The following is a 16,574-nucleotide window of genomic DNA, read 5'->3' as shown; positions in this document are numbered from 1 at the left end:
TAAAGTGTTAGAAGAGTTGGTTGAGGAGGCATTGGCTGACCTAGCTGATGGGTGTTTGTAATGAGGTACCTTTCTCTAATTTTCTTATGTTAATATACTATCATATTGTTGTTGGCAAAGATAGTATCTGCCTGTAATCTTGTGTATTGTTTGACGATTGATTTATACCCATAATTACTGGCATAGCCTTCTTTTGAAGTGTGGGCAATATAGAAGGGTTAATTAATTGCACGGAGAACCCCCGCGCAGCGATAGGTTTCATTTGACAAGATAGACCCCATGGCTTAAAATTCTCTCCTCTTTTACCCTGAATGGAATTTTGGCTTATACTGGCCCCTAGGTGAAATTAGCGGGACCATATTATTTTAGGGGTAAGAGTCAAAAGAATTTGGCCCAGAGGTCTATCCGCCAAGTGAAACTATAGGGTAATAGATTTGGGGGTAGCAAATTCAATTCAACGATACTTCGGGGTTCCATGAGCAGTTAAATCACATGGAGGAAGGAAGCAAAAACGTCTAATTTGGCAGAACTTTGACAGGATATTAGAGAAGTAACATCTAGATATATTTGTGTGATAATCACCAACTTTCTCTCTGGACAAGTTGGGGGGAGGAAACGAGCGTATTTAGTGATGCACAGGGAACATAACTACCAGAATAGTTAATTCAGGAGGTGCTACTCTGAATCATACAAGATTCCTTTAATGCCACAGGACAAGTTAGTTAAAGTGTAATTAAAGAATGAATCAGTGCACTAGATGGCAGCGTGATCTTCGGATCGTGTTTCTTGCCGATGTAATTTCTCTTGTCCTGTTGGGACTCCATGATGTTTTTTTCCTTCTTCCAGCAAAAGTAACAGCTACTAATCTTTGAGGACTGCACTTGTGGGGGTCTTTCTTCTTGCTATTTATCACTGCACAGTACAAGGTTTTGATGGTTAGGGGACCTCTCATTATGACTTACTGAGACATCATACAATACACGTGATTGCCTTGACATTTTACCTTCACTTCTGCACACGCGTTGAACGGTGCCTCTGGAAATGCACCTGAGAAGTTACTTCCTCTTTTCCACTTCAGTTATGCGATGGTTTTTAGACATCCTTAATGATCATTGACGAGGACGAGCTCTCATTTAATCGGATCACAAGTGATTTCTGGGATCAACTCGGGATCTTGTACGTAAATTTAGTAGTAGCGAAAGATTTGTTCACGATGCCAAACTACTGCAAATTTGTCCAATCGACTTTGTTCCGCTTCACCACTTATTGTACAAAGATTAACACGGGAGCCTTCGTGAGTGCAGTTGTAGTCATATATACATGCCAAGCATGATATATCACATAATACATCGATTTTGGGGCAATGTAGACTTTGCTAATAGACAATCATATCTCATTATTTTGCAAAATCTAACAACAACAAGAATGAGGAGAATGAGGATTGGGACAAGGTGCCCATGGCGATGAACTCTCTTTTTCTGCCCAGGTCATGGGAAAATGATGTTCTGAAAGCACCCAAACTTCAACCTGTAACTCACGCACCAAATGGAAAGAGAGAGAACTTCCATTCTCAAGTGGTCCATAAAAACTCCCTGGTCCTGAAAATACAAAGCAAGCAAAACTTTGCTACCACAAAGAGTTGTATTCTTGCGAGCACCGGTATCTAATACATAAAGAGGAATCTGGCAGGTGCTCCATAGGAAAGCCAGCTAAAAACACAATCAATATCCAAGTACAGTTCTAGTGCCAAATCATTTATATCATACCAAACCAACCAAAAATAATAAAATACAATAAATAAGACCCTTGATATTTACACATTCTAAACAGAAAGATGAACCCAGCACAACCTTAATACCTTATAAAGAAGCGGAGAATGATACAAGGGGGGATCAAACAGCTGCACCCACCAAAGCAAACCAGTACCAAGAGTTGCTTAGAAAACAACAGTTAGGTTTGTACTTAATGCTGTTGACAAGACGACATCATTGCTTCAGGTCCACTTTGTTGCTTACAAGAAAAACTAATTCTGGTTGAAGCCATACTGCATCAGGAAAATAACGTGGGGGGAACAATGAATAAGATGGATTAATAGTAACCTGAAGTTTTTTTGCACTTGGACTGAATTAAAGGCCGAATTGTGAAAATGCAGGGTAGATTCTAATATAAAACCAATCAGACGACTGTTTACTTTTGGGACCATTAGTGATTAAGGTGGATATTTGAGGGACTTCAGAACCAATCATGTGATTAACAGTGATGTGTCACTATCATTCCTTGATTAGCAGGTTCTGGGATAATGAGGTTTGTCAATTTAACATGACAACGGATTTGTAATGTGTCAAACTGTATTTTCAAGAATTAATGAAACTTGATAACTTTTCTTGCATCCATCTTAGCAATTTGGAAATTTGACATGATTCGCTTTCTTACTTTAATAATATAAGGCAGGTTTTTGGAGTCTCCAAGCAAACCTGTCACAAAAAATTGATTACAACGCATTGACCAATCCAGCTTAGCCAGAAGAGATCTCCAGAATGGGAAATTTTGTTTTATATGGAAAATGGTTTAACATTCTCACAAATACAATACCGGACGCCTTATCTAGAGTTTAGGCACAAACTGAAGCAGAAATGGATAGATGTATGGAAATCTGTTGTCCAGGAACAGTCAAGTTTACCAGAAGCCAGGCAGAAAAATATGGGCTCTTGATGCATAACTAAATGTTAGCTAAAGAAACTAGACAAGTTGAAAATACACTAAATATCACAATGGTCAATTTCTTTAAACATCAGCAAACAGTCGTTTTTCAGAAACCAAGTTTTGATGATACTGCATTTCTATGCAGCCTATGGAGAACAATCACTTGAAGGCACCACACTACTAGAGCGCTGAGCTCAATTATAGTTTTCTAATTCTCGTTGACGAGCAAACAGCTAAGTTTCCAAAATGCTTCTTTACATTCCCTTTACTCTAAGTTTCCAAAATGCTTCTTTACATTCCCTTTACTCTCCTTTGCCTTATCATGAAACAATCCAAGATCTTCCACTCCAAACCCATTAAACCCAGCAAGAAAAATATACACTAAACATCACACCAATTTAAATCAATATTTCTTGTTTTAACCTAAGAAAAACCTGAGTTCCACTGTTAAAACAGTTTTCTCTATTTCTCAATTAAAGATTAATTCTTTTTATTTCTTACAGAAAGGTATAGTTAGGGACAATCACAAGGCAAGAGATGAGATATATGTAAGTAGATATGAAATCAATTAGTCTTATCATATATTACACTAGAAACTTTGCATTCGTCAAATAAATTTAAACAACTCAATCTCTAGATTCTAATGACTTAGTATGTTGACAGGTCAATGAGTTATCAAGAAAGTTAGATTGTGTATTTTTCATAGGTATATCAAAGTATGACTGAGGAAAGAAAACTCTCTTTCCTCTCTACAACCAAATCTTTTCCTTTCCTCCAAGTTGAGAAAAATAAATTGCATGCATGCAGTAAAGTATATGGATACTTCACGCACCGTCTTATCATGTCGATATTGACATGGTTGTTCCAATTGATTCAAATGATGCTTTAAGATTCATCATGAAACAGTAGTTAAGCTCTACTTTTAGGGGTTCAAATCACTTTCACGCTAGGCTACGATAGATGCTTAAGAGAAAATAAATAAATAAATAAATAAAAGTAATGTAAATGTAGACCCCTATGCAAAACAGTTGTTAGTGCATCGAGTTCTTGGGTCCATATTTGGTGGGCCATATAACATATATAACATACAACATATCATCCATTTTTCTTTATTTCGATCCAATGATAGTTAATTATACGAGCTTCACATTCATTATTTCATAGGCTAGAACCCATAATTTTTATCCATTTTCATTCATTTTGATCCGATAGTAATTAAATATTCTTCATTCAAAATTTCACAAATTTCATGAGCTTTAATCCACGATTTTTGTCCAGTTTCATTTGTTTCAACCCAATTCAATAAAGTATGGCTACATCAAATTCACAATTTTTGAGTTATAACCCACGATATCTGTTCATTTTCGTTTGCTACGATCCAGTGGCAATTAAATATGCATACATCAAAATTCACGATTTTCATAGGCTATGAACCATGACTTTTGTTTGTTTGTTTGGACTAAATGACAATTAAGTATGCGAACTTTAAAATTCGCAATCTCATGGACTATAATCCACCATCTTTTTATATTCGACCCAATGCCAATTAGCTATGTCTACTTCACAATTCTCTTTTTTTGAGTTATAACCCATAATTTTTGTCTATTTTTATTTGTTTTGTCCAAATGACAATTAATTATGCGTATAAAAAATTTGGGATTCTATGGGCTATAATCAACGAGTTTTGTCCATTTTTGTTTGGTTTGACTCGCTCACAATTAAGAATGAATATTTTGAAATTTTGTGATTTTGATGAGCACCCGACTAGTTTTCTTCATTTTTATTATTTTCGACCTAATGACAATTAAGGAGGATACTTCAAAATTCACGGTTTTCATGCACTATAATACTCATTAAGTTTGTTTTGACCCAATGAGAATTAAGTACGCATACTTCAAAATTCATAATTTTCATGTGCGATTTTAGTCCATTTTTCTTAATATTAACCCAATGAAAATTATCTGCATACTTCAAACTTTGCTATATTTTTGACTATTTGCGTTCATTTCGACCTAATGATAATTACTTATATATACTTTATAATTCGGGAGTTTCAAGCACTTATATGCTATAACTTTTATGTACTTTTGTTTGTTTTAATTCAATAACAACTAAATATGCATACTTAAAAATTCACGACTTTTATGGACTATAACCTATGATTCTTATTACTTTGTTCATTTCAACCCAATGGCAACTAAGTTTGTGAATATAAAAAACACAATTTTTCTACTTTTTGTGCATTTCGATCCTCTGGATATTAAGTATGGATAGCTTCAAAATTAACGATTTCATGGGCTATAATCCATATTTTTCGTTCATTATCATTCATTTCAACACAATGTCAATTAATATAGGTAATTCAAAATTCGTAATTCCATGAGCTATAACCTACGGTTTTTGTTCATTTTCGTTTGTTTTGACCCAATGACAATTAAGTACTCGTATTTAAAAATTTGTGATTCATGGGCTGTATCCAACGATTATTATTTATTTTCATTCTTTTCAACCTAATTACAATTAAGTACGTGTATTGAAAATTAGCTATTTTAAGAGTTATACATGTATAACGCACCATTATTGTCCATTATAGTTTTTTAACAAAATAACAAATAAGTATGTGTGCTTCAAATTTCATCATTTGCATAGGCAACTCATGATTTTTTTTCCATTTTAATTTGTTTTGACCAAATGGTAATTATGCAATTAATTAGAAATTTCATGATTTTCATTAATACAACCCACAATTGTTGTTACATTTTGTTTTTTCTCTATCGAATGACAATTAAGTATGAATATTACAAAATTTAATTTTTTCATTGGATGCAAACAACAATTTCTGTCAATTTTTCTTCATTTTTCAACATAATGTTAATTATATGTAGATCAAAATTTGTGATTTCATGGGCTACAATCCATCACAACCCAATGTTATAAAACCCGGCCTAGGCAGACACCTAGGCGTCCGCCTAAGCATAAGCGGACCTCTAGCCGCCTAGATTGGCACACATCATGTTTGTCGGTGCGGGATGGTTTCCGCCTAGGAGTTGCCTAGCCTCTGCTGCCTGCTGCATCAATCAAAGCCATTTGAAAACAAAGAGGTTTTTTTTTTTCATTTACCCGACCCACTAAACCCTAACCACCGCTAAACATAAAACCACGCTCACTCTTCTCTCTCCTTCGCCCTCTTATTTTCCCCATTCCAAAGCCCTAACCAGACCGTAGTCACGAACACGCTCCTCCTTTCAATAAACACCAACGACCACACACCAACACCCCCACACAAGCTCCTCTTCTCCTCTTTCCTCTTCTCTCGATAACCTCTCAAGTCCACAACCCAAAACCACTCATCTTCTCTTTGACGGACCCCCTGTAGCCACCATCTCCTCCTCTCTGTTCTTGTCTCGATGAACCTACGCAGCCACCTCCTCTCTTCTCTCTCGACCACCATCACCATCGCAACCACCTTCTCCCTTCCCACAGCCGCAACCACTCAAATCTCCTCTTTGCACCGCCATCGCCACCTCAATGGCTGAACCTCCTCTTCTCTTCAAGGTAAAATTTTAAAATTTCACTATTTATTATTATTTTCACTATTTTTTTTACTTTTTTATTTTTCACTATTTTTAAATTTAGTTAATTAGTTAGTCTTGTTCTATTTTAGTTTAATTTTGTATGAGCAAGAATGCAAGAGTCAAATGATCTAGTTTATTAATATTTTAAGATCAAAATCTTATTTTTGTCAATTATTATAATTATCTAATTAAAAAAGTCAAACGCCTAGGCACCGCCTAGGTGTCTAGGCCCCAGCCCAAACGCCTAGCCCGTCTAGCGTTTTCTGTAACATTATTTCAACTCGATGATAATTAAGTTTGTAGACTTCAAAAATAATTTTTTTCAATTTTCGTTCATTTTGACCTAATGGATACTAGTATGGGTATTTGAAAATTAGCGATATTCAAGGGCTTTATCCTATGGTTTTTGTCCATTTTTATCCATTTCGATTTAATGACAAGTAAATGTGTATTCAAAATTTACAATTTCATGGATTGTAATCGAATATTTTTTATTCATTTTCATTCATTTTAACCCAATGACAATGAATATGCGAAGTCAAATATCGCGTTTTCATTGGTCATAATGATTAGTTTTTGTTCATTTTCATTCAATTCGACCAAATGATGACTAAGTACTCATACTTCAAAATTTTGCGATTTCGTGAGCTACAACTCATAATTTTTTGATTATTTTCGTTCATTTTGACCAAATGACTATTAAATACTCGTATTTCAAAATTTATTGCTTTCATAGGCTATAGCTTATAACCAACCAATTTTATTTATTATCGTACTTGTGTACTTCAAAATTCATTATTTCAATAGTTATACAACATGTATAACCCACAATTATCATCCACTTTTGCTTTACCCGATGACAATTTGTTATGCATGATTCAAAATTTGTTATCTTCATGGACTATACTGACGATTTTTGTCCAGTTTAATTTGTTCCCATCAAATTGTAACTATGGACTATACTGATGATTTTTGTCCAGTTTAATGATTTTTGTCCAGTTTAATTTGTTCCTATCAAATAGTAACTATGGACTATACTGATGATTTTTGTCCAGTTTAATGATTTTTGTTTTAATTTGCTTCCATCAAATTGTAATTACAGACTATACTTACGATTTTTGTCCAGTTTAATTTGTTCTCATCAAATTGTAATTAACTATACGTAGTTTAAATTTCACAATTTTAATTAGTTATAACCCATAATTTTTGTTCCTTTTCAATTATTCAACCTAATGACAATTAACTATGCATACTTCAAAATTCGTGATTTGCATCGGCCAACCAATGATTTTTGTTGATTTCCATTCATTTTGATTAAGTAGGCGTATTTCAAATTCAAGATTTTCATTAGCTATAAACTACGATTTGTAAATTTTTGTTCATTTTGACGCGATCACAATTAAGTATGTAGTTTAAAGTTCATGATTTCATGGGTTATAACCCACAATTTTGTTCATTTTTATTATTTTCAACCCAACGTTGATTAAGTATGCTACTTTAGTTTATAGTTTCAAAGATTATAACCCATGATTATTGTTTATTTTCATTCTTCTTGATAAAATGACAATTAATTAAAAGTATTTTAAAAATTTGTGATCTTATGGACTAGAATCTATAATTTCTACCTAGTTTCATTGGGCTTGACTTCATCGAAATAAAGTATTTGCGTATTTTGTTATTTTCATGACCTACACCTAATTATTTTTGTCCAATATTATTATTTTTGACCAAATGGTGATTAAGAAAGGGCACTTGAAATTTCGTGACTTTCATGCCATTTAACTCATGCTTGTTATCTATTTTGTTTGTTTCCACTCAATGACGCGTACTTCAAAATTTGTGACTTTCATAGGCTGCACCCAACATTTGTTGTCTATTTTTGTTCATTTTAACCTAATAACACTTGAGTATGCTGAAGTCAAAACCACGACTTTTGTCAATTTTCATTCATTTTGACCAAATGGATATTAAATATGGATACTTCAAAATTATTGACATTCAAGGGCTCTAATCCACCATATTTGTCCATTTTTTATTCCTTTCATCCAATGACAAGTAAATATGTGCAGATTAAAATTAGCAATTACACGCTATAACTGACGATTTTTGTTCATTTCTATTCATTTCGACCCAATGACAATTAATATGCTTATTTCATAAACTGTTATTTAGGGATTATGACCTTGATATTTGTTATTTTTTATTCATTTCAATACAATGACAATTAAGTACTTGTATTTTAAAATTTACAATTTCATAGGCTATGAGTGACGATTTTTTTCATTTTCGTTTAATTCCATATTATAACAATTAAGTACTCGTATTTTAGAATTCACAATTACATGGACTATATAACCAACGATTTTTATTTCTTTTCATTCTTTTCAACTCAATAACAATTAAGTGTATTTCAAAATTCGCTATTTCAAGAGTTATACACCATGTACAACACATGATTATCGTCCACTTTTGTTTGTTTCAACATAATGACAATTGATTATGTAAGCTTCAAAATTTATTATTTTCATGGGCTATAACTCACAGTTTGTGTCCATTTTACTTCATTTCAACCAAATGGTAATTAACAATGCATTATTCAAAATTTCACAATGATATTGTTAGTTATAACCAACGTCTTTTGTTCATTTTCATTTGTTTCAACCCAATAAAAGTTAAGTACAGGTATTTTAAAATTCGCGATATTCATAGGCTCGAAATTCACGATTAAGTATGCATACTCCAAATTTGTTTCAACCCATGATTTTTGTTCAACTATGTTCGTTTCGATTAAGTATGCATACTCCAAATTCACGATTCTCATTAACTACAAACCATAACGTCTATCAATTTTCATTTGTTTAGACTCGATAATAATTAAGCACATGTAGCTCGAAATTCATGATTTCATGGGCTATAGCCCATCATTTTGTTCAAATTTTTGTTTTTATTTTCAACCTAATGTTGATGACGTAATTTCAATTTTTAAGGATTATAACCAATGATTTTTGTTTATTTCCATTAGTTTCGACAAAAATGACAATTAATTGTATGTACTGCAAAAGTTTACGATTTCTTGGGCTATAATCCATGTTTTTTGTCTATTTTCTATGATTTGACTCCATCGAAATTAAGTATGCCTATTTTCAAGTTCTGCAATTTTCATGAACTATACCGAACTATTTTTTCCAGTTCTCATTGTTTTCAACCTAATGACAATTAAGGCCTAAGAGTTATTCAAAATTTGGGATTTTCACTTATAATAACTCATTATTCTCATTCATTTTGGTTCATCTCGACCCAATGACCATTAAGTTTGCGTATTGAAAATTCATAATTTTCATAGGCTCGCTAACCCACACCTCTTGTCCAGTTATGTTCATTTCAACCTAATGACAATTAAGTATGTGGATTTCAAAACTGCGAAATCAGCTTTCGTTCATTTTGACCAAATGGGTATTAAGTATGGGTAGTACAAAATTCGGATCATGGGCTATAACCTACGATTTTTTTTTTATTTTGACCCACTAAAAATTAATGTGCGTATTTCAAAATTCACAATTTCATAGATTATAACCCAATATTTTTTCCATTTTTGTTCATTTCAACCCAATGACAATTACCTACTATTATTTCAAAAATTACGATTTCACGGGCCACAACACACAATTCTTGTTTATTTTCTTTCATTTGGACCCAATGACAATTAAGTACTCATATTTTAAAATTTCAGATCTCATGGACTATAATCCATTATTTTTGTGCAAGTTGTTCATTTTTACCTAATGTTAATTAAGTATTGTGTACTTTAAAAATTGGTAATTGAAGAGTTACAGCATGTATAAAGCACGATTATCATCCACTTTTGTTTGTTTCGATCTGATGACAATTAATCATTCTTCACAACTTATTATTTTCATGGGTTATAACACACATTTTTCTCCAATTTCTTTTATTTTGACTAAATGGTGATTAAGTATGCATAATTCAAAATTTCATGATATACCAGACAAATTTGTTCATTTTTGTTTGTTTCGACTCAATGACAATTAATTATGTGTATTTTGACCCAATGACAATTAAATAAGCATATACTTCAAAATTCATGATTTCAATGGCTATAAACCATGATCTGTCAATTTTTTGTTCATTTTGACCTAGTGTCGATCAACTATTTTTAGTTGAAATTCACGATTTCATAGTCTATAACCTACATTTTTGTTCATTTTTATTATTTTCAACCCAATGTTGATTACGTATGTGTATTTCAAAATTCTGATTTTATGGATTACAACCCACCATTTTCGTCTATTTTTTATCCATGTCAACAAAATGACAAATAAGCATATGATTTAAAAAATTTACGATTTCATAAGCTATAATAATAACTTTTTCCATGTTCATATGCTTTGACTCTATTGCAATTAAGCAGGCCTGTTTTGACATTTCGCAATTATCATCCATTTTTGTTTATTTCGATCCAATAACAGTAAATTATACATGAATGAAATTTAATTAATTTATGAACTATACGACATGATTTTTGTAAATTTTTGGTCTTTTCGACCTAATAGCAATTAAGTACGTGTAGTTCATAATTTGTTATTTCATGGGCTATAATGCACCATTCAGATATATTGAAAAAAATATAATTCATATATAAGAGAGAGGTCATTAATATCTTCGTTCATCATATCTGAAAACTTAAGATTGGATATCTTGATGATCAAAGTTAACCTCAAAGCCATTAATCTAGGGACTAAAACTGTTGCAACAGTATATATTCAGATACTTTGGATACGGATCGTGATATCTCACTACATAACCATATCCGTAACAATATCATGTCGGTTATAGTTTTGAGTAACCTATCCATATCCTAACACATATGGATACAATGAATATGGATATGAATATTTTCACAGATATGAATACTTTTGCACATCCCCACCTATAATCCACTATTTTTATTCCTTTGATTTATTTTCAACCCAATGTCCATTAAGGAAACTTCAAAATTTAAGGTTTTCATGCCCAATCCACGAATTTTATCTATTGTTTATTTTGACCAAACGATAATTAAACATGCATACTTCAAAATAAACGACTTTCATGAGCTATAACTCATAACTTTTATAAATTTCGACCCAATAGCAATGAAGTATGTGTAGTTTATAATTTGTGATTTCATGGGCTATAACCCACTATCTTTTCATTTTTTATTAATTTCAACCCAATGTTGATTAAGTATCTGTATTTAAAAAATTCACAAATTATAGCCTATAATCCATGATTTTTTATTATTTTCGGTTGGTTTAACCCATCGCATTAAGTATGTGTGCTTCAACATTTCATAATTTATCGTCCATTTTTGTTTGTTTCGGCCTAATGATAGTTAATTATACGTGCATCAAATTTAATTAATTTCATGTGTTATAACTCAAGATTTTTGTAAATTTTCGTTCATTTCGACCAAATAGTAATTATATGTTGTTTAAAATTTGTGATTTCATACGTTATAACCCACCATTTTGTTCATTTTTATTATTTTAAATCCAATGCCAATTAAGTGTAGGCACTTTAATGTTTCACAATTTTTATGCCTTATAACCCATGAGTTTTATCAATTTTTATTATTTTCGACCCAATGTCAATTAAGTAAGGTTACTTCAAGATTCGCAATTAGGCAATGTTCAAGGGCTCTAACCCATGACCTGTGTCCATTTTTATCACTTTCGATCTGATGACAATTAAATATGCATAGTTCAAAATTTACAATTTCATAGACTGTAACATATGCTTTTGTTCATTTTAAATCATTTAGACCCAATGGCAATTAATATGCATTTTTCAAAATTTGTAATTTCATAAATTATAACCCAAAGTTTTGGTTCATTTTTGTCATTTTAACCCAATGACAATTAAGTACTCCTATTTCAAAGTTTACAATTTCATTGGTTACAACGCTCGATTTTTGCTAATTTTTGTCCATTTCGACCCGATGACAATTAAGTACTCGTATTTTAAAATTTATGATTTCATGGACTATAATCTATTATCTTTATTCATTTTTGTTTATTTCCACCTAATGTGTACTTCAAAATACAATAATTCAAGAGTTGTAGAACATGTTACATGCATAGCGCATGATTATCGTCCACTTCTATTTGTTTTGAACCAATGACAATTAATCATGTGCTTCAAAACTAATTATTTTCATTAGTTGTAACTCATGTTTCTTTCTCCATTGTCTTTCTTTTTTGACTAAATGGTAATTAACGATGTGTAATCTAAAATTTCACAATATAACTGACAATTATTTTTCATTTTAGTTTGTTTCAACCCAATGGCAACTACGTGTCGGTATTTTAAAATTTACAGTTTCATAGGTTATAACCCATGATTTTTGTTTATTCCTGTATGTTTTGATCTAGTGGCAATTAAATATGCATACTTCAAAATTCACGAGTTTTAATGGCTATAAACCATAATGTCGTTAATTATGCATACTTTAAAGTTTCACAATTTTCATGCCCTATAGAACCCACATCTAATTTATTTTCAACCCAATGTCAATTAAGGATATTTCAAAACTCGCGCTTTTTATGCCCTATAATCCACGAATTTTATCTATTTTTGGTTGTTTTGACCCAATAGCAATTGAGTATGCGTACTTTAAAATTTGTGACTTTTATGGGCTATAACTCACTATTCTTGTCCATTTTCGTCCCTTTCAACCCACTGCCAATTAAGTCCGCATACTTAAAATTCACAATTTTCATAGATTGTAACCCGCATTTCTTGTCCATTTTTGGTTATTTCAATCCAATAACAATTAAGTATGTGGATGCAAAAACCATAACCTTTTTGTCAATTTTTATGGGCTACACGCCACTAATTCTGTTCAAAATTCAGTATTTCATGGGTTAAAATCCACCATTTTTGTTCAAGTTTTGTTCAAAATTCGTGATGGACTACAACTAGGGGTACATTTGGTTCGGACATGGTTCGGATATGACACTTATCATATCCATATTTGCTTGGTTAGGAAAAGTCATATCTATATCTGCATCAAACGAAAACGGATCCGATTTGAATATCAGTAAAAATAGATACTTTTACTGATATTCTTTGGTTAGGAAAAGTCATATCCATATCTGCATCAAAAGGAAACGGATCCGATTTGGATATTAGAGAAACGCATACGGATATGATCTCGGACACAAATCCGATATTTAGGAAATGAATGTCAGATATGACCAATAATAATAAAAGGGTTGGATTGAGGGTTTAATGAGACTATGGTGTTGGTCCCAAATATCCCTGCGGATTGTATAAGATTGGTTAAATTTTAAGTGTGTGATTGGATTCAAATAGTAATGGATGTTAGTGGGCCGCAGTTGTAAATGGTGATAGGGCATGTGAGTAGAATAAACCCCAATAGAAGCAGTGTTTTAAAAATAGGCGAATTTTATCGATTTATTGCCGATATATAGGGTTTGGGTCATGTCCAATACGATTTTAACAAAAAATTATTGCAATATCGTTTTTAGCCGATTTGTCCCGATATATCGGTGTAAATTCGATAAAACAACGGATTTCTTGTAGGTTAAAAATCATCCAATTTTCTATAATTTACATTCTAAGTGAACCAGTTCGTGTTTGGAGGCAGAAACCCTCTTTTTTCCATACCCGACCCACATCCACTAAACAAAAACCATACTATCCTATTCTATTTCACATCCGCTTATTGTGTAATCCTAATTCTCTCCACCTTCACTGTTCTCTCCCCTAAATTGCTCGCAAATTTCTCAATCGAAGACCTCTATCGACGACATCTCTCGAAGATTCTCTCAAAGATATTTCATTAAATGTGCTTAGATCATTTTAGGACATTTTATTCTATACTCACCATCTGATATGACACTCTAATTTTTACTAATTATCCCCGATATATCCCCGACAATTGAGATCCGATATGAATTTTGACCGTCCGATATATTTTTAATAACCGATATTTAAAACATTTAGTATAAATTAAAGTAATATGTTAATCAGATATATAAGAAGTCTTTTTAGTCCAATGGTGAGGATGTTTGCTCATTTTTATTATTTTCAATGCAATACCGATTAAGTTGCCATACTTTAAAATTATGATTTTCAAGGATTATAACACACTATTGTTTTCATTTTGACAAAATGGAAATTAATTACATGAATTTAAAAATTCACAATTTTATGGGAAATAATCCACAGTTTTTTTCCATTTTTGTTTGGTTTGACTCTATTGCAATTCAGTTTATAAGTGCTCCAACATTTCGCAATTATCGTCCATTTTTGTTTGTTTCGGCACAATGATAATTAATTATGCACTATCAAATTTATTTAATGTCATAGGCTACAATGCATGATTTTTATAAATTTTCTTTTATTTCTACCAAAAAGCAATTGAGCATGTGTAGCTCAAAATTCATGATTTCATGGGTATAACCTATCATTGTTGGTTTTGTTATTTTCAATCTAATGCCAACTAAGAGTGCATATTTTGAAGTTTCGTGATTTTCATGCTTACAACCCATGAGTTCTATCCATTTTCATTATTTTTGATCCAATGTCAGTTCAGTAATGTTACCTCCAAATTCACGATTTTCATGCCCTATATAACATGCGAATTTCATGTATATTTATTTGTTTTGACCTAATAACAATTAAGTACGCTTACTCCAAAATTCATGACTTTCATAGGTTATAGCTCACTGTTCTTCTCCAATTTCGTTCCTTTTAACCAATACCAATTAAGCTTTAAAATTTGCAATTCTCATGAGGAGATCCTATATTTCTTATAAATTTAAATTTTCATTCATTTCACCCAATGACAATTACGCAAATGCCAAAACTATAAAATTTTGACAATTTTCGTTCATCTTGACCCAAAGGGTATTAAACAAGAGTACTCAAAATTAGTTATATTTCGGGGCTCTAACCCATGATTTTTTTTCCATTTTTATCTCTTTCAATCCAATGGCAATTAAACACGCGTAATTCAAAATTCACAATTTTCATGGACAAAATCCCCTATTTTTCGTCATTTTCATTCATATCAACCAACATCAATTAACATTTGTATTTCATAATTCTTGATGAAATGGGTAATAACTCACAATTTTGGTTAGTTTTTGTTCATTTATAACCAATGACGATTAAGTGCTTGTATTGCAAAATTTTGCTATTCAAATTTGCGATTTCATGGGCTATAACCCACGATGATATTTGTTCATTTTCATTCGTTTCAACCTAGTGGCACTTAAGTACACATACTTTAAAAGTCATAATTTTCATTGGCTATAAACTACAATCTTCGTTTCAACCCGATGTCAATTGTGTAGTTCGAGATTTGCAAATTTCCTTGTTTGGATCCTATGTCAATTGAGTATATGTAGTTCAAAATCCATTTTTGTTCATTCTTATTTATTTTCAATCCTAAGCCAATTAAATATAAGTACTTCGAAATTTTGATTTCCAAGGTATAGAACCCATTATTTTTGTTTATTTTTGTTCATTTCAACAATATGAGAACTAATTACATGTAATTCCAAAATTCTCAATTCTATGGGCTATAAAACACAAATTTGTCCATTTTCGCTCTGGATTTTATAGGGCATTTTCATTTTTTTTGTTCGTTTTCGTTCAGTTCCATCCACTAACAATTAATACTCGTATTTTAAACTTATCGATTTCATGAGCTACGACCTATGATTTATTTAATTTTCGTTCGATTCAACCCAGTACAATTAAGTATGCATAATTCAAAATTCATAATTTGCATTGATTATCGACTAGAATTTTTGTTCATTTTGTTGACCCAATGTCAATTAAGTATGTGCAGTCCAAAATTCGCGATTTCATGGGAAAGAATAAACTATCATTTTTATTTATTTTTAATATTTTTAACTTAATGTCAATTAGGATTGCATACTTCAAAATTTTCAATTTTCAAAGATATAACTCCCTATTTTTGTCTACTATTTTTTTCTATTTTCGTTCATTTGGACAAATAATTAATTACATACATTTAAAAAATTCATGAATTTATGGGCTATAATAAAAAATCTATTTTTCGCCTGCTTTGACTAGAATTATAGTTTAGTATATATGCTTCAACATTTCACAATTGTCACCCATTTTCCTGTTTTTAGACCCAATGACAATTAATCGTACGTGCATCAAATTTAATTAATTTCATGGGCTATAACTCACGATATTTGTAAATTTTTGCTTGTTCGATCCAATAGCAATTAA

At 31.6% G+C, this 16,574-nt stretch overlaps 2 protein-coding genes across 3 annotated transcripts in view; one reads left to right on the top strand and one right to left on the bottom strand.

Moving 5' to 3' along the window:
• LOC109847281 overlaps positions 1-865 on the top strand; it is a 5,541-nt gene extending 4,676 nt beyond the window's left edge. The window contains 1 exon segment of the mRNA XM_020416519.1: positions 847-865. Coding sequence (XP_020272108.1) covers positions 847-865 — 19 coding nt within the window.
• LOC109850242 (tetraspanin-18) overlaps positions 641-16,574 on the bottom strand; it is a 31,462-nt gene continuing 15,528 nt past the window's right edge. The window contains exons 7-8 of one of the 2 annotated variants that reach the window (XR_002249388.1): positions 1,004-2,044; positions 641-912 (exon numbers count right to left, since the gene is read on the bottom strand). Coding sequence is in view for 1 of the 2 variants with exons in the window: in XM_020420209.1 (XP_020275798.1) it covers positions 2,024-2,044 (21 nt within the window). In the remaining variant the exon portion in view is untranslated. Of the gene's footprint in view, positions 2,045-16,574 lie in introns of both variants that reach the window. The other variant, XM_020420209.1, reaches the window with a different exon arrangement.

This window comes from Asparagus officinalis, chromosome 7 (genome assembly GCF_001876935.1).
Source record: "Asparagus officinalis chromosome 7, Aspof.V1, whole genome shotgun sequence".
Lineage (NCBI taxonomy): Eukaryota > Viridiplantae > Streptophyta > Magnoliopsida > Asparagales > Asparagaceae > Asparagus > Asparagus officinalis.
The sequence above is the reverse complement of the archived record's forward strand: the minus strand, read 5'-3'. Positions and strand labels throughout refer to the sequence as shown.